General features: G+C 37.8%; 1 protein-coding gene across 13 annotated transcripts in view; it reads left to right on the forward strand.

Moving 5' to 3' along the window:
• The window catches only part of MROH1 (maestro heat like repeat family member 1), a 207,750-nt gene that overhangs the window by 65,496 nt on the left and 117,012 nt on the right, over nt 1-25,242 (forward strand). For 10 of the 13 annotated variants that reach the window (XM_016432035.2, XM_007488756.3, XM_007488754.3 and 7 more), the window contains 5 exons: nt 4,037-4,115; nt 14,748-14,861; nt 16,005-16,078; nt 16,531-16,653; nt 24,250-24,360. In XM_016432035.2, the coding sequence (XP_016287521.1) occupies nt 4,037-4,115; nt 14,748-14,861; nt 16,005-16,078; nt 16,531-16,653; nt 24,250-24,360 (501 nt within the window). Of the gene's footprint in view, nt 1-4,036; nt 4,116-14,747; nt 14,862-16,004; nt 16,079-16,530; nt 16,654-18,312; nt 22,469-24,249; nt 24,361-25,242 lie in introns of those variants that run through there. The other 3 variants (XM_056820705.1, XM_056820706.1, XM_056820707.1) reach the window with 1 other exon arrangement.

Genomic DNA, 25,242 nt, shown 5'->3' on the forward strand with positions numbered 1-25,242 from the left:
TGATACCTTCTCTAGTGCATGGAAGGGAAGGAGGGAGAAAAATACATGAGAACTTTAATGTAATCAATAAACTAATTAAAAAATTTTTAAAAGATAGCTTGTAAGGGAACTTGTAGACTACATAATCCTTTCCTCCTAATAGAGAAATATACTTTATATCCCTTACAAAAGGGTATCCACCTTCTGCCTGATTACTGCTAGTGGCAGAGATTTCTTCTTTAGTCATGAAGAGCCCACTTATTCAGTCATCAGATATATTGTTAAGAGGCAGTTAGATAGCTAGATAGAGAACCAGGCCTAGAGATGGGAGGTGCTAAGTTCAAATCCACCCTCAGATAATTCCTAGCTTTGAGAGGGCAAGTCATTTATTGTCATATTGCCTAACCCTTACCACTTTTCTCCTTTGGAACCAATACACAGTATTGATTCTAAGGTGGAAGGAAGAGTTTAAATAAATAAATGTATACATTTATATGGAGAGAGAGCAGTTTCTATGTACTTCTCTGAAGGATATACAAAGATGAATAAAATAGAGTCTTTGTTTTAAAAAATGGATTCAGGACCTAAAGGACTGCCCATAGCCATATCCCAAGAACAATTTGATCATCACTGGACCGAGGATTTAACCTAGAGTTGGTAAAGTGGTGGATACTTCTGTCCCTGTCCTTTGGCCACTGAGGATCCTGGTTCTTCTGTCTTCAATGTGGATGTGTACTCAGGTTCATATTGAGTTAAATCACTTAACAGAGTTAACTAAAATGGTTGTGAAGCCAAATTATCTATCAATCCATTGCACACTCTCTTGTTCCTCCTGTCTTTGTCTCTTACAGAACCACATAAACAAGGCTTTATTTTTTTCATGTGGTGACCTTGTGCCTTCTTGGCACTCTATGCCATTATTGACTTGCTTAGAAGTCTGGGTACTGTAAAGATTAAAATTTAGGGGAGACGGGGAGACTGAGACAGGTAAGGCAGGTAGAAATTAGTTTCTCTCTGCAAGAAGTATTATATTTTTTAGAGATTTATTAAAGGTTAAAGATTAAAGAATATACAAGTAAGAAACATATGCCTAGGCCAGAGGCCTAGACAAAATAACCTCACATCATGCAAGAGACGCGCCTGCTCCAAAACAGAAGTCCAAAAAGAGCCAAGAGAGAGCTCTCAAAAGCCTTTGAATCAGCTTAAATACCTTCTCCATCTTGGCCCAGGTGAGATTACAAGGCATTCTGGGGAAGTGGAGCAAAGGCTCGTGGGGATTGTAGTCCTGTATTCGAGTCTATTTTTTACAGTACCAGGGTGAAAACAACTTAGGTAAGGGTATTCTGCATCTCAGCCAGACTCTCCTCTCTGTGGTTCTGTTCTGGTGTTCTGCAGATTGAGGAGAATGGAACATGGGGGAATTCTATTCTCAAGTCCCTTAGAGTAACAGGAATAAAAATAGAATGAGTTGAAGTTGCAGAGAGGCAGGTTTTTGCTCTATGTCAGGAAAAATTTCCCAACAATTAGAAGTATCCAAAACCAAACCTTATAAGACAGCCATTTCCCTGGCACTGAAGTTCTCCCAGAAAAGACTGGATGGTCATTTGGTTGGAGATATTTTAGAGGATTCCTTTTCTGATGCAGGTTGGACTAAATATCCTCTGAGGTTTTTTCTATCTCTGGAAAGAAGGAAATGAGTATATATTAAGTTCTTACTCTATACTAGGCACTGTGCTAAATTCTGGGTATACAAATAGAATAAAAAAGAAAGGTAGTCCCCTGCCCTCAAGAAACTTAACATTTTTAAAAATTAATTAAGTAATTTAGAATATTTTTCCATGGTTACATGAGTAATGATTTTTCCCACCCTTTTCCCCTCCCTCCTCCCAGAGCTGACAAGCAATTACACTGGGTTATACATGTATCATTGTTCAAAATCTATTATTATATTATTTTTATTTGCAATAGAGTGATCTTTTAAACCCAAAACCCTAATCATCTCCATTGAACCACATCATCAATTGTATGTTTTTCTTTTGTGAATAAACTTAACATTTTAAAGGAAAGAAAAACACAAGAGAACTGAAAGCAGAGGGGGTTTGGTGTGAAAAGCAGGAGAAAACTAAAAGTACTTGACACCAAACATGTTTTTGAAGTCAGGAAAGTCAAGAGCAAAATGGGAAGAGAATGAAGACTGACTGGACTGGTTCCCTGCACAAAATGGAAGCCCTAGAAGGAACCAGCAAAGGGGGAAGGAGATTGATCTGTCAGGGGAATATTCTAGGGTTAGAAAGCCACAGGGAATAGGTGTTCCAGGGGGAGGAGACCCCAGGCATTGATGGACAGTATGAACCTGTAGCCAAGTTATGGTTTTGGAATCAATAAGCTAAGATCAGAGCCTGGAGGGAATGAGTAGGATTTTCTTATTCAGTAATTCCACCCCATTGGTTCTGTACCCAAATGGTAAGGCTGCTTCATTTTGGTGAGAAGGTAATAAGAGGGAAGCATTGCTACTATTTGTTCACAAGTCTTGGAATTGTGGACTGAATCCTTAGGTTATAGGTGTTGTATGAGAGAGGGAAAGCTTATCCTAATAGAACTATTTTTGACCTTGACCATTCTAGTTCCCTAATAAGGGGTCCCATGGAAAGCCAAACTGCAGAAAGTGATTCTGATCCAACATCAGACTATATTTTTTTATTTCTGATGACTCATTTTAGTTTTTAGATCTTCCATAGATGAAAAATTGTCCTAGGAAATATGACTTCAGATAGTTCAGAGATGTATGGAGTTGAGGCATGGTTTGCAGAACCAGAGGCCTGGCCTTAGTAGGAAAGGGAGGAACAACAGATTTATTAGCTTTGCTATTTATGCCAAAGGTAAATAAGTAAGGAAAAAGCTAGTGATTCAGACCTGTCCCTGACCATATTTTATGCTAGTTGATGCTAGACTAGGGAGCAAAATTAAAATTTTTTTTTAAAACCTTTACCTTCAGTCTTATTGGTTTCAAGGCAGAAGAATGGTATGATCTAGGCAATGGGGATTAAATGATTTTCCCAGAGTCACACAGCTAGGACGTGTCTGAGGCCAGGTTTGAACTCAGGACCTAACTGTAGACTTCACTCTCAATCTACTGAGCTACCCTGCCCTCAAAGTTAACTTTTTCTAGGAATTTCCCCAGGTCTTACAACTTAGAGGAACTAGCTATCCTTTTCATTTGCTGATAATTTCTGCTTCTCTCATATCCCAGAAGTGAGAAGACACACCAGAATTCTAGGTCCTGAGATTTGACATGAGATTCATGGTAACCTTTCAAATGTTTTTCAGAAGTTTGTAATATTCTTGGGGGCAGTTGGGTAGCTCAGTGGGCTAGACGGGCTTAGAGACAGGAGGTCCTAGGTTCAAATCTGGCCTCAGACACTTCCCAGCTGTGTGACCCTGGGCAAGTCACTTAACCCCCATTGCCTAGCCCTTACCACTTTTCTGCCTTGGAACCAATACACAGTATTGATTCCAAGATGGAAGGTAAGGGTTTATTTAAAAAAAAAAATTTTTTTTTCAGTTATCCTAGGAAGGTTCTCTAAGGTAGCTGACATGATATTTGTTTCCATTTGCTTTAAAAATGTTGGGAGGTTGGTTATTATTTGCTACATTTTGTAATATGGAAAATGAAGCAATCCATAAATTGGGAACATATCTAGAGATGCTATACAGTTTTGGGAGCCTGGGTGGCTTTCTTCCAGGCCCCTCTATATCTCTAATTCTACTGTTCTGTCTTGGGGGCTTTATTATCTTAGCACTTGGTGGAAGGACAAAATGTGGGAGAAGTGGATCCTCCTCAGACACCTTTTAGGAGCCCTGTGTTTGTATATGTGTATTGCACAGTATGTTGGGAAAGCTTGCAAAGGGGTGTATGGTGGTCATTTGCCCCTCAATGTGAGCATTTCCCCAGCATCTAGGAATTGGTCCTTTCCAGACACATAGGTGACTGCCACAAAGTGAGGTTACTTAGGCAGTGATCATCTTGGTAATTTCTTTCCTTTGTTCCTTGGAGCAGATTTGTGCCCCAGTGGATTCATTCAACCCCTTGGTCATTAAGAATCACAACGAAGTTCTACGTTGCTTCACAATTCTGGGTAAGATGGGAAATTGGGTAAGATCTGGGAATGGGGTGAGGGAAGAAGCTCTCTGTCAATGAGAGGCAGCCTAGCCTGGTGTCGTTTCTTCCAGGTAACAGGCAGAGTTACTCAGCACTCCAGTGTGGTCTGCAGAACTGAATATGCCTAGTGCTTGCCTAGTTTGGGGCTTTAATAATATTGATCATGGGAATATATGTGGAAGATGCTGGAACAGAGTAGGAATGGCCGGAAAGAAAGGAGGCATGATAAATTATGAAGAGGGTTTAATGAATTTGTGCAGGTATACATGAATATGGACAGCATGGATCAAGTTTAGCAGTCTGAAATTAATAACTTGCTAGTCCACTACTGGGGGGCCACAGAGATGTCACAGCCTTCTTCTCTTCTCCTTGGCTGTGATGATGTTTCTTGGAGCAGCTAAGGTGCTCTCTTGTCATACCATCACCTGTATTAAGGCCCTATTAACTAGCATTTTTGCAAAGACTATCCCAGGAATCTCTAGTAACTTGTACAGCTTAGGGTTTGGAGTGAATGCTTTGCATAAGACCATAGTAAACTGGCTCAAAAATCCCTATTTCTGTCTGGCATTGCAGAGACCCCATTGTAGGCCATAACATGCAAGTAAGGACATAATTGATAAGTGAAGTGAGGGAGTATAGTATCCTCTACTTGCAAGGCTCTTTGTTCTGGGTTCTCTATAACAAAAAGAACAAAGACCATCTTTGTTCTCAAGGATTTTATGTTGTTCTAGGGATGCAGAAGATGGAGGAGAGAGTCCTCTTGTTATATAAAAGTCAGTTTTGGAATCTCCAGACCTTTGGAAGGGTATTCAGAGCAGTTTCAGGATTTTGCTGCTACTATGCTGCCATCTTGGTTCTGAACCCCCTTCCCCCAACCTCCAAACCTTTGGGAAACTATATATATTAAGAAAGCTCATGGCAAGAAAAAGAAAAATGGAGCCTAAGGCCATGACAAATGCTTTTGTGTGGTAGGAAAAGGAAGGAAGGGAAAATGCTGTGGATAAAGAGCCACTTGAGTAGAAGACCCCCTCTGACACCTGCTGTCTATCTGACCGTGGGCAAGTTGCTTAACCTTCTAGGCTAAGAAATTTTCCAAGACTACAAATTGCAAAAAAGTCACTGATCTACATTGATAGTTGAATTTCCTCCCTGAGAGTTCCCTCTAATGATGAAATCAAAGATCTTTTTTTTTTTTTTTAAAGGATCCAGGGGGAAAGTGGGGTAGAATAGAATGGAGAAATAGCTAGCTTTCTCTGTCTACTCCCGGTAATTTTACTTTCATTTCTGGAATATATTGGTTTTCTAGCAAAAAATAGATTCCTATTAGATTAATAGTTCTTACAGGACTCCCACTGAGTTAATCCTTTATCCTGGTAATCTTGGTGGAATTTATTTAAATTGCGTATCTTTCTGGGTATGACTGAGGAAACTATCTGATTCATAAATCCCTAGTAGCAACTATAGGTGGTGGCTTCTAGGACATAATGTTAAAGGACAATAATTGACATGTATGCTATACAGTAGAGTGGGTAAGAATGTCCACTGAGGGCTACAAGATCCTAGAATCACTCCTTAATATGGCTTAAAAGAAGTATTGTGGACCTTCATGTTTAAAGCTCTGTTCTTTCCCCATTTGTACCCCAAACATGATTTTTCAGACCATTCTTATATGTGAATTGAACTTTTTCCTTCAGGACCTTAATGGGAGAGAATTGTATTTCTTCTCCCTCATCAGGCCATGGTTAGGGATTCATTCAGGTGGTATCTTAGCTAATGGTGAAGAGAGTCTAGGTTCTAGGCCTGAAACATGAAAGCCTAGCCCGAGATTAATTTACCGTATTTTGCAAGAGAAATAAGAATTTCTCTTTATTTTGAAAGCTTTGGCCTCTGTTAGAACTTATTCACAATCATGATAACTGGCTCAAAGAGACTTTGATCCTATTACAAAGCAATCAATCACTAAGCATTTATTTTGAGGTGACTCACTTAAACAATTTAGCCACAAAAGGAAGGAAAGATACAGGATGATAGCTGGTGGGGACAAATAGATAGAATGAAGGTTTTTTGAGGATGAGGGTGATGTGGACAAAAGGACATGTTTTTAGGTAATAGAGAAGCAGTCATTAGACAGAGGCAGAATTATGATTAATAAGAGATTGGGAATGACAGATGAGACAGTCCACTAGGGAAGATAGGATGGAATTGGATCACTTGTACTTGAGTGGTTTTCCTTGGCAAAGAGAAAACTCACTCCTCTTTGGAGATAGTAGTCTATCATTAGAAGCAAGAGCTCTCAGCAAATTACCTCAGAGTCAGTAAAATTTGAGAGAAGGTTCTCAGCTAAGAGGAAAGGGGTGTGGGGCGGGGGGAAGGCTTGGAAAAGGATTTGGAAAAACTGCTTTAGTGATTGAGATAGTGAATCAATTAGGGAGGCTTAAAACAATTTCATTCCTATACTGAGTACCAAATTGAAATGATCATAGGCCCAAGCAGCATGGTTTTGTGATTTTCTCCATCTTTTTTTTCAGCAGTATGTGAATAGGATTGAGTGCTGCCGATAGTAGATGAATATAATGCTGGTGCTTGGCAGGGCAGGATTGATAAATGGAAAAGGGACTAGAGAGTAGAGTATAGTGTAAAGTTGAACTGATTCAACAAACTATCATAATAAGAAAGGGAGGAGAATATAGCCAATATAGGGGTGATCACATGGAAAAGAACTGAGAGATTGGAGACCCTAGTGGGGATGAAGAACTGGGTTTGGGGTTGTATGGCAGAAGAAAAGATGGAATGATAAAATATTAGAATATCCAAAATGATTGGTAACTAGGTGGCACAATTGATAGAGTGCCAAGCTGGTAGTCAGAAAGACTCATTTTCCTGAATTCAAATCTGGTCACAGATATTTATTAGCTATGTGACCCTGGTCAGGTTACTTAATCCTGTTTGAGTTTCCTCATCTGTAAAGTGAGTTGGGGAAGGAAATGGCAAGCCACTCCAGTATTTTTGTCAGGAAAACCCCAAGTGGAGTCATAAAAAAATAAACATGCCACAAAATAACAACAACAAATCCAGAATGAGATGGTTAATGGTGTCAAATGCAGAAGGTTTAGAAGTAAGAGAGAAAGTGGGAGCAGAACTGTGGATAATAAGTTTGGACAGTTTTTTCAAGGAGTTTCAGAAAAGGAGGAAAGAGACGAGATGGTAAGGGATGGTAAAATCTAGTGAAGATTTTCTTTCAGGATTGTGTAACCTTGGGATGTGTTTGTACACAACAAGGAAAGAACCAGTAGATAGATTGATTTGAGAGAGAAGGGATGATAATGGGGGAAATCTCTTGGAAAAGATGGAAAGAGATACAATAAAGGGTACGTGGAGTAGAATTGACCTTGAGAAGGAGAAAAACCAGTTCCTTCCTCAGATATTCTGAGGAATCTGATTTTAAAAGAAGTGACAATGGGGAATTTTAAGTATTGTAAGATGTAAAGAAGTGGGGAACAGGGTGGCCCAGATTTTCCAAGTGAAGTATGAATTAGGTTCCTTAGCTGAGACATTGGGGGTAAGAGTCAGTATGGAAGACTTAAGGAAAGAAGAGAGGGGTTTAAAAACCACTGTAGTGAGTGAAATACAGAATCAATTAGGAAGGAGTAAAAAGATTTCCCTGTTGCAGTGAAGGGCCCGGTTAATATTAAGTAACATAGATTTAAAAATCTTTATGTATGTTAGGCACACAGTTGCATGCCTTCATTTGGCATGATGTTAGTAGAAACAGAGAACCAGAGAGTGGGAGTAATCTAAGTTTAGGTTTAGTAGAGTATGATGTGATAAGACCAAGGATGAAGGGATTCCATGGTAGAAGATAATACAGAATTTAATTGGCTAACCAAGGAATGGTGATTGGGAGATGGGAAAAATATAACCAGAGTAGGGGTGATGCTATAGGACTATACTAAGGGATGAAAGGATTGGAGGTCATAGTGAGGACAGAGATTAGGTTAAGGAAGAATAGAACATAGAAAGTAAAGAAACGATTTAAGTTATTCCTAGATAAAAAATTTCAGAATTCTTGATCAAGGAAGTGGAACACTTGTGAGTGATTATAAGAGAAAGGGTATGGATTTCCCTTTGTGTAACTGAAACAGAATAGAGAAGCAGGTCATGGGATTTGAGGAGACTGAGAAATAGAGATTACGGTGTTTGAAGAACATTAATGTGTATGTTGAAGTCCTAGTAAAAGAATAAGTTTTGGGATGGAAAGAAAGACTGTGAGTGAGGCAATGAAATCATTGAGCAAAGAAAGCCAATATCTGGAGAGCCAGCAGCTATATGGCTTTCTTTATATTTTTTAAAGATTGTTTTCAGGTTTTGCTTTGTCATGATGATGTTTTGTTTAGTTTTAATTAAAAGAACAAGTCATGCCAAACTAGTCTTATTTCCTTGTTTGGTAAGAGCCTTAGCCTAAATAGGTCAAAGGAGTGCTATGAAGATAAACCTAGTTTCAAAGATTATATAGCAATAACTACTCTTTTACCTTCATTTTCTACCAGTTATCAGTAACTGACTTATACAACTATTCCAGCAGGTATTTGGATCCAATCACTTTTTTTTTCTCTATCATAAGAGAATCCATTCTTGTACCTAAAGAGATGCAAAATTCTTTTTATTTTTTTTTTTTAATTTAGAATATTTTTCCATGGTTACATGATTCATAATTCCCTCCCCCACCCCCACCCCCCCACTCTCTCCTCTCCCCTCCCAAAGCTGACAAGCAGTTCCACTGGCTTATACATAACTGTATCATTGTTCAAAACATATTTCTTTATTATTTGTATTTGCAGTCGAGAGAGTGATCCTTTAACATCAAAACCCTAATCATATCCCTATCGCACTATGTGATCGAACATATATTTTTCTAATGCATTTCCGGTTCCACAGTTCTTTCTCTGGATGTGGATAACGTTTTTTCTCACAAGTTCCTCTGGATTGTCCTGGGTCATTGCATTGTTGCTGATAGAAAAAGTCTATTACATTCACTTATGCCACAGTGTATCAGTCTCTGTGTACAATGTTCTCCTGGTTCTGCTCCTTTCACTCAGAATCAATTCCTGGAGGTTGTTCCAGTTCACATGGAATTCCTCCATTTCTTTATTCCTTTTAGCACAATAATATTCCATCACCAACATATACCACAATTTGTTCAGTCATTCCTCAGTCGATGGACACCCCCTCATTTTCCAATTTTTTGCCATCACAAAGAGTGTGGCTATGAATATTTTTGTACAAGTCTTTTTCCTTAACTCTCTGGGGTACAAACCCAGGCATTCATTTCAAGCCCTTTGGGCATAGTTCCAAATATCTCTCCAGAATAGTTGGACTAATTCACAACTCCACCAGCAGTTGTATTATAGTGTCCCAATTTTGCCACATCCCCTCCAACATTTATCGCTTTCCTTTGCTGTCATATTGGCTGGACTGAGAGGTGTGAGATGGTACCTCAGAGTTGTTTTAATTTTCATTTCTCTAATCAGGAGGGATTTAGAACACTTTTTCATTTGCTTATTGATGGTTTTTATTTCATCCTGTGAAAACTGCCTAGTCATGTCCCTTGACCATTTGTCATGCGGGGAATGGCTTGATTTTTTTGTAAATTTGACTTAGTTCTTTATTTATTTAGGGAATTAAACCTGTCAGAGTTTTTTTTATAAAAATGTTCTCCCAGTTTGTTTCTTTCCTTTTAATTTTGGTTGCATTGGTTTTGTACAAAAACTTTTAAATTTGATATAATCAAAGTCACTCATTTTATGTTTTGCAATATTCTCTATCTCTTGCTTAGTCTTAAATTCCTTTCTTTCCCACAGATCTGACAGGTATACTAATCTATGTTCACCTAACTTATTTATGATTTCACTCTTTATATTTAAGTCATTTACCCATTTTGAATTGATCTTGGTATAGTGTATAAGAGGTTGATCTAAAGGGATACAAGATTCTTTAAGAGTTTGAGGCTCATCTGAAGCACTATGATAATATAGCTCTTGTGCTATATTGTATTTATAATGAATAGAAGGTTGATCCAGGGAAATATAGTTTCACCACAGTTATCTTCATTTTATAGTCAAGGAGGCTGAGGCAAATAGAATTAAGTGATTTACTAGGGGTCATGCAGCTTACAAGTGTCTGAGGTGAGATTTGAATGAGGTCTTCCTGATGCCAGATCAAGTACTCCATGCATACCTGGCTCTATTAAGCACCTAAAAAATTCCAGTCAAAATGCTGGACCTAAGGCACAAATAAAATGTTTCCTACCTTTAAGGAGCTAGATGAGTAGCTACCTTACTATGTGTTTTGGTGGATATAAAAGTAAGAATTTCTTGCCTCCAGAGAACCAAAGCCTAGTGGAGAAGACATGTCATAACAATTATATGGGGTTATTTAAGTATTCTATTTCTTCTTCTGTCAATCTAGGCAATTTATATTTTTGTAAACATTTATCCATATCACCTAGATTGCTGTATTTATTGCCATATAATTGGGCAAAATAGTTTTTAATGATTGCCTTAATTTCCTCCTCATTAGAGGTGAGGTCTCCCTTTTCATCTTTGACACTGTTAATTTGGTAATCTTCGTTCCTTTTTCATTAGATTAACCAGTACTTTGTCTATTTTATTTGTTTTTTCAAGGTACCAGCTTCTAGTCTTATTTATTAGTTCAGTAGTTATTTCACTTTCAATTTTATTAATTTCTCCTTTAATTTTTAGGATTTCTAATTTAGTTTTCATCTGGGGATTTTTAATTTGTTCTCTTTCTAGTTTTTCAATTCGTATGCCCAATTCATTGACCTCTGCCCTCCCTAGTTTGTTAATATATGCACTCAAGGATATACATCCCCCCCCACCCCCCGAATACTGCTTTGGCTGCATTCCATAGATTTTGATAGGATGTCTCGTCATAGTCATTCTCTTTAATGAAATTATTTATTAATTCTTTCTATGATTTGTTCTTTAACCGATTTTGGAGAATCATTATTTAATTTCCAATGAATTTTTTATTTGCCTCCCCATGTACCCTTACTAATTATTATTTTTATTGCATTATGATCTGAAAAGATTACATTTATTATTTCTGCTCTTTTGCACTTGTTTGCCATGTTTTTATGCCCTAGTACATGGTCAATCTTTGTGAAAGTACCATGTGCTGCTGAAAAGAAGGTGTATTCCTTTTTGTCCCTATTTATTGTCATAACAGTTATAAAGAGATCTCACAGGGCAGCATGTGGTTTACTTGACTTTGATTAGTATGGACAAAATGTGCTCTGAATTTGGAAGAAGGTAAGGTTTTTATGGGCTGGGTTTTTTTGGGAAGACTACAGGATGAAAGTATGAGGAAATCACCTGAGCAAAGGTACTTGATCAGGAATAGATTGTAATTTAAATTCCATGAGGGAAGGGAATCTTATTTTATTTAAACTCCCCAATTGCCTAGCACAGAAAACATATTTGAACTGAATATATTTGGTTGGCCCAGGTTTCATCCTTTTAGCTCCAGCACTGATTTGTAACCTTACCACAAGTTTTCATCCAATATGAATTTTCAGCCATATTGTATAAATAGGATTTTTAAAGCAAATAGGATAATAGAGCAAGAGCTAGAAGGGATCTCAAAGTCCATTTAGTCCAACTCCTTTATTTTACAAAAGTTAAGGCCTAGGGATGTTTTTGATTGATCAAGGTCACATAGCCAGTATGTATCAGAGGTAGAAACTTCCTGGCCTTTAACTTCCTAACAGCTTCCATAGGAGTCAGAGTATTCTCCTTTTTAAGAGCTACTTTCAGTCATCTATTATTTTTCTTTCTTGCTATAGACTAGTCCACTTCCTCTTCTTTTTTTTTATTTTTTTATTTTTTTAAACATTATTTTATTTGGTCATTTCTGAACATTATTCATTGGAGACAAAGATCATTTTCTTTCCACCCCCCCACCCCCCAACCTATCCCATAGCCGATGCACAATTTCACTGGGTATCTCAGTGTTCTTGATTCAAACCCATTTCCATGTTGTTGGTATTTGCATTAGAGTGTTCATTTAGAATCTCTCCTCAGACATGTCCCCTCAACCGCACTCGGTATATCAGTATATCAGTATATCAGTCTCTGTGTACAATGTTTTCCTGGTTCTGCTCCTTTCGCTCTGCATCACTTCCTGGAGGTTGTTCCAGTCTCCATGGAATTCCTTCACTTTATTATTCCTTTTAGCACAATAGTATTCCATCACCAACATATACCACAATTTGTTCAGCCATTCCCCAATTGGAGGGCATCCCCTCATTTTTCAATTTTTGGCCACCACAAAGAACGCAGCTATGAATATTCTTGAACAAGTCTTTTTCCTTATTATCTCTTTGGGGTACAACCCCAGCAGTTCTAAGGCTGGACCAAAGGGCAGACAGTCTTTTATCGCCCTTTGGGCATAGTTCCAAACTGCCCTCCAGAATGGTTGGATCAATTCACAACCCCACCAGCAGTGAATTAATGTCCCTACTTTGCCACATCCCCTCCAGCAATCATTACTTTCCTTTGCTGTCATGTTAGCCAATCTGCTAGGTGTGAGATTTTTTAGTTGTTTTGATTTGCATCTCTCTGATTATAAGAGATTTAGAACACTTTTTCATGTGCCTATTAATAGTTTTGATTTCTTTATCTGAGAACTGCCTATTCATGTCCCTTGCCCATTTATCAATTGGAGAATGGCTTGATTTTTTTATACAATTGATTTAGCTCTTTGTAAATTTGAGTAATTAAACCTTTGTCAGAGGTTTTTATGAAGATTCTTTCCCAATTTGTTGCTTTCCTTCTGATTTTAGTTACATTGGTTTTGTTTGTACAGAAACTTTTTAATTTGATGTAGTCAAAATTATTTATTTTACATTTTGTGACTCTTTCTAAGTCTTGCTTGGTTTTAAAGTCTTTCCCTTCCCAAAGGTCTGACATGTATACTATTCTGTGTTCACCTAATTTTCTTATAGTTTCCTTCTTTATGTTCAAGTCATTCACCCATTTTGAATTTATCTTGGTGTAGGGTGTGAGGTGTTGATCCAAACCTAATCTCTCCCACACTGTCTTCCATCCACTTCCTCTTCTAATTATGTTCATTTATAATGTGTCCCAAATGTCCTTTTTATCTTATCTAGTTCTGTGAATTTTACATACAAATTTTAAAATTGAACAAGACAGAGCACCATGTCATTATACTTTGCAGATGCAATAATTTCTGGACAATGACTTCCTCAGGACTGTAGCCTAATAGAAGAGTCCTTGCATGACCTCTTGATCACCTGATCTGTTCCCATTAGACTTTTTTTGTGGAATCACATCAGAACTATCATGTATGCAACTAAATCTCCTTATTTGTATGATCATAAGGCTAGGGTTATAAATGTAATCCTTTCAGTCACTAAAGAGCAGCTGATAAAAGTTTTTGCAAAGTTTAAAAAGTTGACTAGAGCGATGCAAACATAGCATAAGATAGAGGTTATGTCAAATTTTAATCAAATATATCAATATATTAAAATGTTTAGGTAACCTTTCAAATGTTTTTCAGAAGTTCGTAATATTCTTAGGGGCAGTTGGGTAACTCATTGGATTGAGACAGACCTAGAGACAGGAGGTCCTAGGTTCAAATCTGGCCTCAGACACTTCCCAGCTGTGTGACCCTGAGCAAGTCACTTAACCCCTCCATTGCCTAGCCCTTACCATTTTTATGCCTTGCAGCCAATACACAGTATTAATTCCAAGATGGAAGGTAAGGGTTTAAAAAAAAGTTTGTATTATTCTTGTGAAGTAGTTAAAATTTAAAACTGCACTAATACTTTTTGAAGCATTTACTAAACGTGCTAATGCTATAGAGAGAGATAAATATATAGAATTATTTACATAGAGATGATTATTTAATCCATGGGAGTTGACAGGATTCCCAAGAGAATGATGAAAGATAAAAGAAGAGGTATTTGGGGCTGCCTGGAGTAGATGACTAATAAATGTTGACTAGAATATTGGATAGGGACTGAACCTGTGGTTTCATTAGTATAGGGAACTCCCCAAAAAGAAAACTCCTGCTAGCAGTGTAGGTTATCATTTTCTCTGCAGCCCATAGTCTTAGTATTACTTAGACCACTAAGAAGGAAAGCAACTTAATCAGAGTTTCACAGCCACACTGCATCTGAGGTGAGACTCAAACTCAGGTCTTTATGCTCCAGAGGCATCTCTAGCTACTACATCACAGAACAGAATTTTTGCCTAATTAAGTGTTGATGAAATTAAATGGAATAATAAATATATAAGGCATGGAAAGAAGAAAAGAAAAATATATGAATGAAGAGAACAGTGTGGCTAGAGCAGTGAGAGTGAAGTTTATTTCCAGTTCCTGGCTTAGCTTGTTCAGTAGAGCAAATGGTACTAGAGAGATCAATTTCCTGTCCTTAGAACTTGCAGACTGAATCCTCCTGAGGACTCATGCTTTGGATCTTAACTGTAGCAGATGGTTTTGACCCTATAGGTTTTTTGATGAACCCCTAGTCTGACAAACTAATCTCAGACATTGTCTTGTCCTGCAGCTTGCTCCTTTCCTGATCGACTTTTGGCTTTCTTGCTTCCTAAGCTGGAAAACAGCAATGAGAGAATTCGAGTGGGGACCCTGCACATCATGAGGCAAGTCATCAACTCAGCCTGTAAGTAACCTCCTGTGTGTACTGACCATATTGTTCAGTGGTTTTGGCAGTTATAGAAGGGAAGCAGTTTGGGGGGCTGTCCAGAGAACTAATTTCCTTTTAAAAAAGGCATTCCAGTAAGTCTATTTGCCTCATTAGTAGTGAGTTACTACTTTAATAATGTAAGAGGTTATCTGTTGGCTGAAATTTGAATTATTTATAGATTCCAGTAATATTTGCCATTCCTGTCTCTGGCACTGATGATGTAGGATGTATTTTGGGACAAAACCCTGAGCTGAGTATTGGGAGACCTGGATTCTAATCCCGATTCTATAGTTAATTTGCCTTGTAACCTTGGGTCCCTCTAGTGTTTGGTTTCTCCCAAAGGGCTGCTGAGTTTGGAGGTTACTATTGGTGAGCTTTGAGGTCTGTTTTCAGGCTCTGGTTCTGTGATTCTCTGCCATGATTCCCTCTCCCAGGGTTCTTGTACTAACAGGTTTCATGGAGCCCATTTTATTTTGAAAAGGAGTCTCCTAGATATCTTTCTGAATGAAATACAAGATTATGTCTGAATTAATGGATTGGGCAAAATGGCAACTAGGGAATGTGCAAAGAGCAGTTTCCTTTCTGTTAAATATTATATGATCAGTAGATTTCCTTCTCCACATTGCTGACTTATTTCCTTGTTTATCTCAGCTCCCTGACAATTGGACAACTCTTAAGAGTGAATAAATCTTAGGGAGTCAGAGGAACCTTCCCTCTAAGGAAACTCAAGTGGCACAAAGCTCAGCCCTATTCCCCATACCTGTATGTGCCTAGAGTATGTCTTCGTGGCCTCCTTGGGCATAAAGGTCCTAGGGGTGATAAAAGCAGTAAATATAAATCTTTTATAGCATCTAAAAGACAGAATGGACCATCACTTTTCCCTTTCCTTGCTGTGACCAAAATCCTTAGGACTAAAAATAGAAAAATAAATGAAGGAGGGTCAAAGTCACATAGAAATTTGGGAGGCTGGGGTTCAAGGATTATTTAGACTAATCATCTTGCCCTCAATCTGTTTTAGGGAGGATTTTGGTGGGGAAAAGGGAGAGAAGATGGGGAAGGTTAGGATTAGGAAGACTGGGACCAGAGGAGACTGAGCCACACTTTTGGGGTTTTTTTTAGCTGTTCAGATGGAGATTAAGAAGCCATTTATTCTGTCTTCCATGAAGTTTCCTCTGGTGGACACTAACAATAAGGTAAAAAAGAGTGACTTCTCTGCCTCTCTAATCAAATAGATGTAGGATTTGATAATTACCACTATAGATACTCTACCAGGAAATTGCTCAGCACTGTCTAGCCTGGACTCTTTTTTTTGAGCCTAATTCTGATCTGGGATATGGCAGAGTACAGGCACAAGATGAGTGACTTTATATGGACAATGAGATCTTTACTTAGCAACAATTAGGATCTATTCCTTTAACTCTTAACTCCACAGGGTGTCCTATTGACTTTGATATTCCTTATCTTCAGGGGAACCCTTAGCACAACTTGGAGTTGTGACCCAAATAGCAATTCCTATAGGGGGTTGTTTGGGTTCATTTGACTTCATTGCTTGGTCTTTAAAAATGAGATGTTCAGTTTGTGGACCTGCCTGAGGGATACTGGTCACAAGGCTCTCTTGATCTTATTTCTGTTTTCTCCTGAATAGGTGAAGCGGGCTGTGGTGCAGGTAATCAGTGCAATGGCCCATCATGGTTATCTGGAACAGCCTGGGGGTGAGATGATGATAGAATATATCCTTCGGCAATGTGCCCTGCCACCAGAACTAGGGGTAAGGGGGACTTTAACTTCCTCTGAGTTGTAAGCAGGTGTCTGTAACTTGGAATAACCAAGAAACTAATCTGGTACTAAACATCTGGCTATAATTTCTCTTGGGTATAATTAGCCATAGGCACAAGGAAATAGGGAACAGACTTATGGAGGGGTCAAAGATTGTGGTTCGGTTGTTTTTTTTTTGTCTGTTTTTATTTTGAAAAACATAATTAACATGTAAAGAAAAAACATCATACTGTATTCTGCCCATGGTCTTCTATTAATGACCTTGAATATGATAATTATGTTAGGGTATATCAGTTACTCAACATTTATCAAGTACCTATTCTGTGTCAGACATTGTACTAAGTGCTGGGCATACAAGAAGAAGTAAAATACATCCCCTGTCCCCAAGAAGCTTACAATCTAATGGAGAAAATAGGCAAATAAATATACACAAAGAAAGATATATACAAGATAAATGGGAAATAATTAAGAGGGAAGTTCCTAGAATTAAGATGACTTGGGGAAGTCTTCTAGTAAAAGCTGGAATTTTAGTTGGGACTTAAAGGAAGCCAGAGAGGTCAGTAATCATACAGGAGGAGGGAGGGCATTCCAAGCTTAAAAAATAGCCAGAGAGAATGCCTAGAGATGAGATGAAATATCTTGTTTTTAGAACAACTAGAAGGCTGGTGTCACTGAATCAAAAAGTGTATGTCTTGATTCTAAGAAGGAAAAAAAGTACATGTTGGGTAGCTAAATGCAAGAAAACTAAAGATAGGTGGGGGCTAGGCTATGAAAGGCTTTGAATGCCAAACTGAACATTTTGTATTTGCTCCTGGAGGCAGTAGGTAGTGGGGGGTGGGGTGCAGGGTGATATGATTAGACTTGTGTTTTAGGAAAATCACTTTAGCTGAATAGTTGATGGCTTAGAGTGGGGAAAGATTCAAGGCAGACATTCATCAGCAGCAGGCTATTACAGTAAGACTTGAGGTGATGAGAGTCTCCACTAAGGTGGTGGCAGTATCAGAAGACTTTTTTTTTTTAAACCCTTACCTTCTGTCTTAGAACCAATAAGGCAGAAGAATGGTAAGGGTAGACAATGGGGGTTAAGTGACTTGCCCAGGGTCATACAGCTGGGAAAGTGTCTGAGGCCAGATTTGAACCTAGGACTTCCTGTCTCTAGACTTGGCTCTCAATCCACTGAGCTACCCAACTGCCCCCAGAAGGGATCTTATTTGAGAAATGTTGCAAAGGGAAATCAATGGGCCTTGGCAACAGATTGGATGTGGAAAGGGAGATATGGGGGAGATAGGAGTCCAGGATGCCTCCTTGATTGTGAGCCTAAAGGACTTGGAAAATGGACCTCTATATTAATAGGGAAGGTAGAAGGCAAGGAGGGTTTTTCAGGTGTAAGAAATTAAATTTAGTTTTTATGTTAAATATAAGAATTCTAAAGTAATATTGTGGTCACTGATTTAAAGATATTATAACTTAAGACAAAATGAATTTTAGTAGCTTTATTTACAAAGATATGGAAAGAGTGAAAGTGGGAAAATATAAGAAGTTAGAGAATTATCTAGCCTATCACCCTAAGCGCTGCTCCAGTATGGGACTCACCCCCAGCAAAGCTTCACCACATCCCTTGTCCCCACGTGATTTTTCTGGTAATTCTCAGCCAGAAGTCCAGTGGTGTCCTCAGCAAGGGTTCTACCAACGCAGCCTCCTCCAGGAAAGGAAGACTTCTCTGGAACCAATCTCTCAAGAAGCCAGGAAAGGAAGGCCAGCTACTCACCCATCCAGGGTGAAGTCCTCCAACACCAAAATCCAAAGGAGAAGATCCAGGAGCAGTTCTCAAGAAGCAATCCAAGAGCCAAAGTCCCAGCTTGAAGTGAAGCCAAAGTCTGAAGTTATCTTGGACAGGAAGTTCAGGACTTTTTATAGTCCTTTCCCCACATCACTTCCTTTCCTTTCCTCTGTGGGAACAATTGAAGTCTTTCAATTTGCCTAGCACTGCCCAGGGGGGCAGGGCAGTGTAGCATCTGGAGTTGTCACCCACTTTAGGAAGTGACTTTCGAACACTCTTACTTCATGTTAAGTAGGAGTGCCTAAGTTTTTGAGTGATTAACTTTAAAAATTGCTAATTGATAGTTTGATTCACTCTTCACAGAGGAAAGATAATTCTGTTATGGCTATTTTGAGTTTTAGGTATCTATTGGACATCCAGTTTGAGATGTCTGAAAAGCAGTTGGAGAAGTGAGATTGGAGGTCAGCAGAGAAATTAAAATTTTTTAAAATTTATTTAATTTAGTTACATGTAGAAACAATTTTTCACAATTGTTTTCGTATTTTCTCCCTTCCCCTCTTCCCTGAGGCAGTAAATAGTCTGATAGAGATTATACCAATACTTTCATGCACTACATATTTCCATATTGCTCATGCCATGACAAAAGATATATATCACATATATAATAAAAAACTCATGAAGGAAATATATGGAAATAAAAATGGAAAATGGTATGTTTTATCTTCAATCAGATTCCAACAGTTCCTTCTTTGGCTATGGATAGCATTTATATCATGAATCTCTTGTGGTTATTTTGGAGACTTGCTTTGCTGTTAATGATTTAGTCCTTCACAGTTGCTCATCATAATTCTGTTACTGTATACATTGTTCTCCTTGTTCTGCTCACTTCACTTTGTATCAGTTCATATAAGTCTCTCCAGGTTTTTCTGAACTCATCCTGTTCATCATTTTTTAGGGTGCAGTAGGGTGCAACATTACATCCATATACCCCAACTTGTTCATCCATTTCCCAAGTGATAGATAACCCCTCAGTTTCCAATTTTTTGTCACTAAAGAAGGAGCTGCTAGTTTTTTTTTTTTGTTTTGTTTAGGTAAGTTCTTTCCCCTTATTTCATCTCTTTGGAACATAGACCTAGCAGTAGCATTGCTGAATCAAAGGGTATGCATAATTTTGTGGCCCTTTAAGAGTAGTTCCATATTGCTCTCCAGAATGGTTGCATCAGTTCACAGTTCTACCAGCAGTGTATTAGTGTCCCAATTTTTCCACATCACCTCCAATATTTATCATTTTCCTTTTTGGCCACAGTAAGCAAACCTGGTAGATATGAGTGTGGTTTCTCAGAGTTGTTTTAATATGCATTTCCCTAATCAAATAGTAATTTGGAGCATTTTTTTTTATATAGCCATAATCATTTTTATTTTTCTCTGAAAATTGCCTGTTCACATCTTTTGACCATTTTTCTACTGGGGAGTGCTTTGTATTCTTATAAATTTGACTCTGTTTTCCACATATTTGAAAAATGAGGCCTTTGTCAAAGACATTTGCTATAAAGGTTTTTTTTTTTTGTAATTTATTGTTTCCCTTCTAGTCTTGGTTGCATTGGTTTTGTTTGTACAATGTAATGTACAGATGTACATTAATGTAATCAAAGATATCCATTTCATTTTTCATAACATTCTCTATGTCTTGTTTGGTTATAAATTCTTCCCTAAGTCTGACAGGTAAACTTTCCCATGTTCTCCTAATCTGTTTATGGTGTCGCCCTTTCTTTCTAGGTCAAGTATCTACTTTGACTCTATCATGGTATATGGAGTGATATGTCAAGGACCCAATCAGGATAGTTGAATGAAATGTTGTCTATGCCTGGTTTCTGCCATGCTATTTACTCAGCAGAGAAATTCAGGCAGGAAAGGTAGATTTGAGAATCATCAGCATAGAGAGAAGATGGTAATTAAATTTATGGGAGCTGATGAAATTGCCAAGTGAAATAATATAGAGGGAAAAGAGAAGAGAGCCCAGGATAGAGTATTGAGGGATATGATCTGGAAGAGGATCTGGCAAAGGAAACATAAAAAGAGAGGAATCGGGAGAGAGTGGCATCCCAAAAACCTAGAAAATATCAAGAAGAAAAGAGTAATCAGCAGTGTCACAGTCAGCAAAGAGTTCAGAGAGAGTGAGGATTGAGAAAAGGTCATTGGATTTGGCGATTTAGAGATCCTTAATAGCTTTGGAACAAGCAGTTTCAGTGGAATGATGAGGTCAGAAACTACATTACGGAGTTAAGAAGAGAGTGAAAGGAAAGAAATTGGAGTCACCAAAGGCAGATGGCCTTTTGGAAGAATTTAGCTAAAAGGGTGATAATTATCTGGGACTGAAGGATCAAGTATAATTTTTTTCAGAGTAGCAGAGACACGAACCTTTTTGTAGGCAGTAGGCAAAGGAGATAGAAAATAAGTGAAAGAGTGGGAAAGCAATCTGTTGGAGTAGATGGAATAGAATGGAATCATTTGAACAGGTAGAGGGGTTATCCTTTGTGAAGTGTAAGGTCACTTCATGTGAGACAAGTGAAGGAAGAGTGAGTGGCAAAAAGCATCTGAGTGATAGATGAATAAGAGGGGAGAAGAGGGAGTTCTTTTCTGTAAAATATAAGGCCAAATTCTCATCAGAGAGTGGGAGGAGGTAGACTCATGAGAGATCTGAGGAAAGATAAAAGCTGTTCTGGAGAGTGGGAAAGGAAGTTGATAAGGGAGGTGTTTATCAGATTTGCCTTGCAGCAGCAGTGAGGGCCCAGTTGAGGTTGTGTAACAAAAATTTGTCATGGATGTAATCAAGACAGTTTTTCTCCCTCTTCATTCAGCAGCACATATATAGGAGTGAAACTGACAAATAGTGGTGTATGAGTACATTTTTCAAGACCATGTAGTCCTTCACATGAGAAGTTGTAGTTCATATTAACAGTAGCATGTTCATCTATTGGTTCATGGGAGGGTAACTGAAAAAAGGAACAAAATATACTCCATTTTGCCAGTTCTTTTAAAAAATCTTTTATGTTCTAAATCCCTCCTGATTAGAGAAATGCAAATCAAAACAACTCTGAGGTACCACCTTACACCTAGCAGAGTGGCCAATATGACAGTAAAGAAAAATAATAAATGTTGGAAGGGATGTGGTTGTGAATTGATCCAACCATTCTAGAAATCAATTTGTAATTATGCCCAAAGGGCTTTAAAAGAATGTATGCCCTTCGATCCAGCAATACTACTACTGGGTTTGTATCCCAAAAAAATGTTTTTTAAATGGGAAAGGTTCTGTTTGTATAAAAATATGTATAACTGTGCTTTTTGTGGTGGCAAAAAATTGAAAAATGTAGGGATGTCACTCGATCAACTGAACAAATTGTGTTATATGATGGTGATGGAATACTGTTTTGCTATAAGAAATAATGAAATGATTGATTTCTATAAGAACTGGAAGCACCTACATGAACTGATACGGAATGAAATTAAGTAGAACCAGTAGAACATTATACACAGTAACTTAAATGTGTGAATGATCAAATGCAATAGACTTTGCTACTAAAAGAAATGCATTGATCCGGGACAATGCTGAGAGACTTATGAGAAAGAATATTATCCATATCTACAGAAACGACTGTGAGAGTAGTAATCCAGAAGAAAACATATTATTTATCACTTGTTTATGTGGGTATATGATTTGGGAATTTGGTTTTAAAAGATTATTATAAAAATTAATAATATGGAAATAGGATTTGGGTGATACTATATGTATAACTCAGTTAAATTGCTTGCCAACTCTGGGAGTGGGGAGGGAAGAGAGGAGGGAGACAAGAATCATGTGATCATGGAAAAAATTTTAAAAATAAAGTAAAATTGTCCTTTAAAAAATAAATGAAAATAAAGACATTTTTATTAAATAGTATATGTATAGTAAATAAACACTAATCTCCATGTAAAAACAAAGTGCTGCCCAGTATTGCATGATTAAAATAAAAAAAAATATACTCCAGGGTATTGTTTATGTTGCTCAACTTAACTATTAAGCTCTGTTCTTATATTGTTTTACCCAAGCACTGTCAGGGATTATCCACAACATTGGTCTTGTATTTCTCTGGTATGGCCCATTGTATGCTTGTCAGGGAAGATTTCAGTTATGCTTATAACAACCCCTGTACTTTTTTGCATTCTGGTCATTATTTCCTGGCATGGAGAAACTGTTTGATTTCTGAACAGAGGTCTATTGTTGCAATTACATTTTCAAACGTATCTATTTGCTGATCCCTCACCATTTCATCAACTAGTCAGGCAGCAGACGTTTTTTAAAGTACCTACTATGTGCCAGATGATGGAAATACACGTACAAAGAATGAAACAATCCCTGTTTACAAAGAGCTTGTATTCTAATGAGGGAGACAAGTACATATAAAAACATGTAAAAAATGTGAAGTTGTCATACAAATTCACAAACATATGCAAAGCCCTTAAATACTAGATCAAGATTTTTGTCAACCTGGTAGAATCTCTCTCAAGAGAGTTTCTCCATATTCCACCTCCCTTTTGCGCACATCTGTTTGCCCTGCTTTTTGAGTCCTATTAAAAGAATAGAATGCAGTTAAAACAGACATCAGAATATTTGTGAATGTATTCATTTTACTTACAAAATAGGAGATTCCTGGAGTTGAATTTCATGATTACACATTTTTAGTTCAGAACTAGAAGTAAGGTTTTGCAGTTATTTTTGATAAGCTGTTTTTCCTTTACATAAATTGCTTCATCTTTGTGGACCTTTATGTGTGGAAATGGAATTTCATTAGATCTAGATCAAAAAATGTCCTACATGGTTTACTCAGAAAGGAGGAAGCACCCATTAGATACCCTCTCCAGCAAAGATGAAGAGGAAGGATTATTACTAGTCACTAAGTTAGTTGCCAGCATCTGTAGTGTGGTCTGCCTAGGTTCCACTGACAAAAGGTTTGCAACCAGAGATGTTAATCAGTAAACATCTATTAAGTGTTGCTTCTGTGCCAGGCTCTATGCTAAGTATTGGGGATATGAAAAAGAGGTAAATGACAATTCCTGCCATCAAGGAGCTCACAATCTAATGGGAGAAACAATATATATACAGAGCAAGCCATATAAAGAATAAGTAGGAGATAACTAAAAGAGGGAAGGTACTAGAATTTAGAGGGATTGGGAAAGGCTTCCTGTAAAAGAAAGGATTTTAGATGGAAAAAGGAAGCCAGGGAAGCCAGAAAGGGGAACATTCCAGGCATAGAGGGGACAGCCAAAGAAAATGTCCAGGACAGGGGGGCCAGTGTCACTAGATCAAAGTGTACATGGCAAGAAGTAAGATATAAAAAGACTAGAAAGGTAGATGGTGACAAAGGACTTCGTATTTGTTCCTATAGGCAACAGGGAGCCGCTAGTTTGAGTGGGAATAACATAATCAACAATATGAATATGAGATTTTGATATAGGTGTCATATAGGAGTAATGCTGTCAGGGCTTTATCATTCAAATGAACTGCAGTTATTCTTCCAATCTCATTGTGAAAATTAGTAGTACAGGCCGTTGATGGATGTGAAGGGGGGAGGAAAGAATCAAAGATATAATTCCTGATGTTGTGCCCAAGTGACTCAAAGGATGATGGTGTCATTAACAGAAATGGGAAAGTTGAAAGGAGGAGTGAGTTGGTGAAATGGGCCTTATATTGACCGACAGTGTGAGAAAGAAGAATAATTGGACGATCATGATCCTATTTTCTTACATTTTTCTCCTTCCTTGAAATAGTCTAAGAAGCAAATATCAGAAATTGAAGACTCCTTAACTAGTGACAGTGTTCGGACCATCAGCATCAATACACTTTATCTTATCAGCACCACTGTGGACAGGATGAATGATGTAAGTTTCCTAGATTCCTTTATTTCTTTGTGTAAATGGAAATTACTACTGCTACCTTTAAAGAGCAGGTCTCTAGCAAATCATCAAATAGTAAAGCTACTGACATGCCCAACCTATTGATTAGGAATTTTCTTTGTAAACTCAAAAGACTGAGTTGGACTGGGTAGGCTGGATCTAAGAAGGCCATTTGAACATGTTATTGCAGCAAAAATAGGTCTGAAGAAGAGTAGGCTGAACTTGGGTCATTAACTTGTCAAATCCTGGTTTGCTGCTGTACTGCCCTAGACAGGTTCCATAATCTCTTGGAGTCGTTTTTCCATTTATAAAATATGGAGAGATCATATGACTTTCAAGGTCCTTCCAGTTTTTGTTGTCTGATCTTTTGACTTCATCAGGGACTTGGTATCAAAATCCACCTCTGACCCTCTGTAAAGTTCCTTAACCTCCCAGAGTTTGTTTTCTTATCTGTAAAATGAAGAATTTGAACTAGATGGCTTAAGGTCTCTTAGCTCTATGCTTGTGAATCTGTGATTGTAGCTCATCCAGGCCTGCTTGTCTTGTATGACTCTTGTCTCTAATCCCTCCTAATTTTTCCATATTTCAATTTCAACATACTGAATATCTTCCTTGCTTTTTTTAAGAAAAAATTGGTGTCTTGTTTTTAACATCAACTACATATTCTAATATATTTTCTCCCTTTTACTCCCAGAAAGCTATCCCTTACAATAAAGAATAAAAAATAGGAAGAAACAACTTGCTTAACAAAAAGTAAGACATCAAGTCCATCATTGTATACAATATTCCACATCCATAGTCTCCAGCCTCTTTTAAAAAGGGAGGGAATTACAGTCTCATATTTCTTCTTTGGGACTAAGCTTAGCC

This window comes from Monodelphis domestica, chromosome 3 (assembly GCF_027887165.1).
Source record: "Monodelphis domestica isolate mMonDom1 chromosome 3, mMonDom1.pri, whole genome shotgun sequence".
NCBI classification, from domain to species: Eukaryota; Metazoa; Chordata; class Mammalia; order Didelphimorphia; family Didelphidae; genus Monodelphis; species Monodelphis domestica.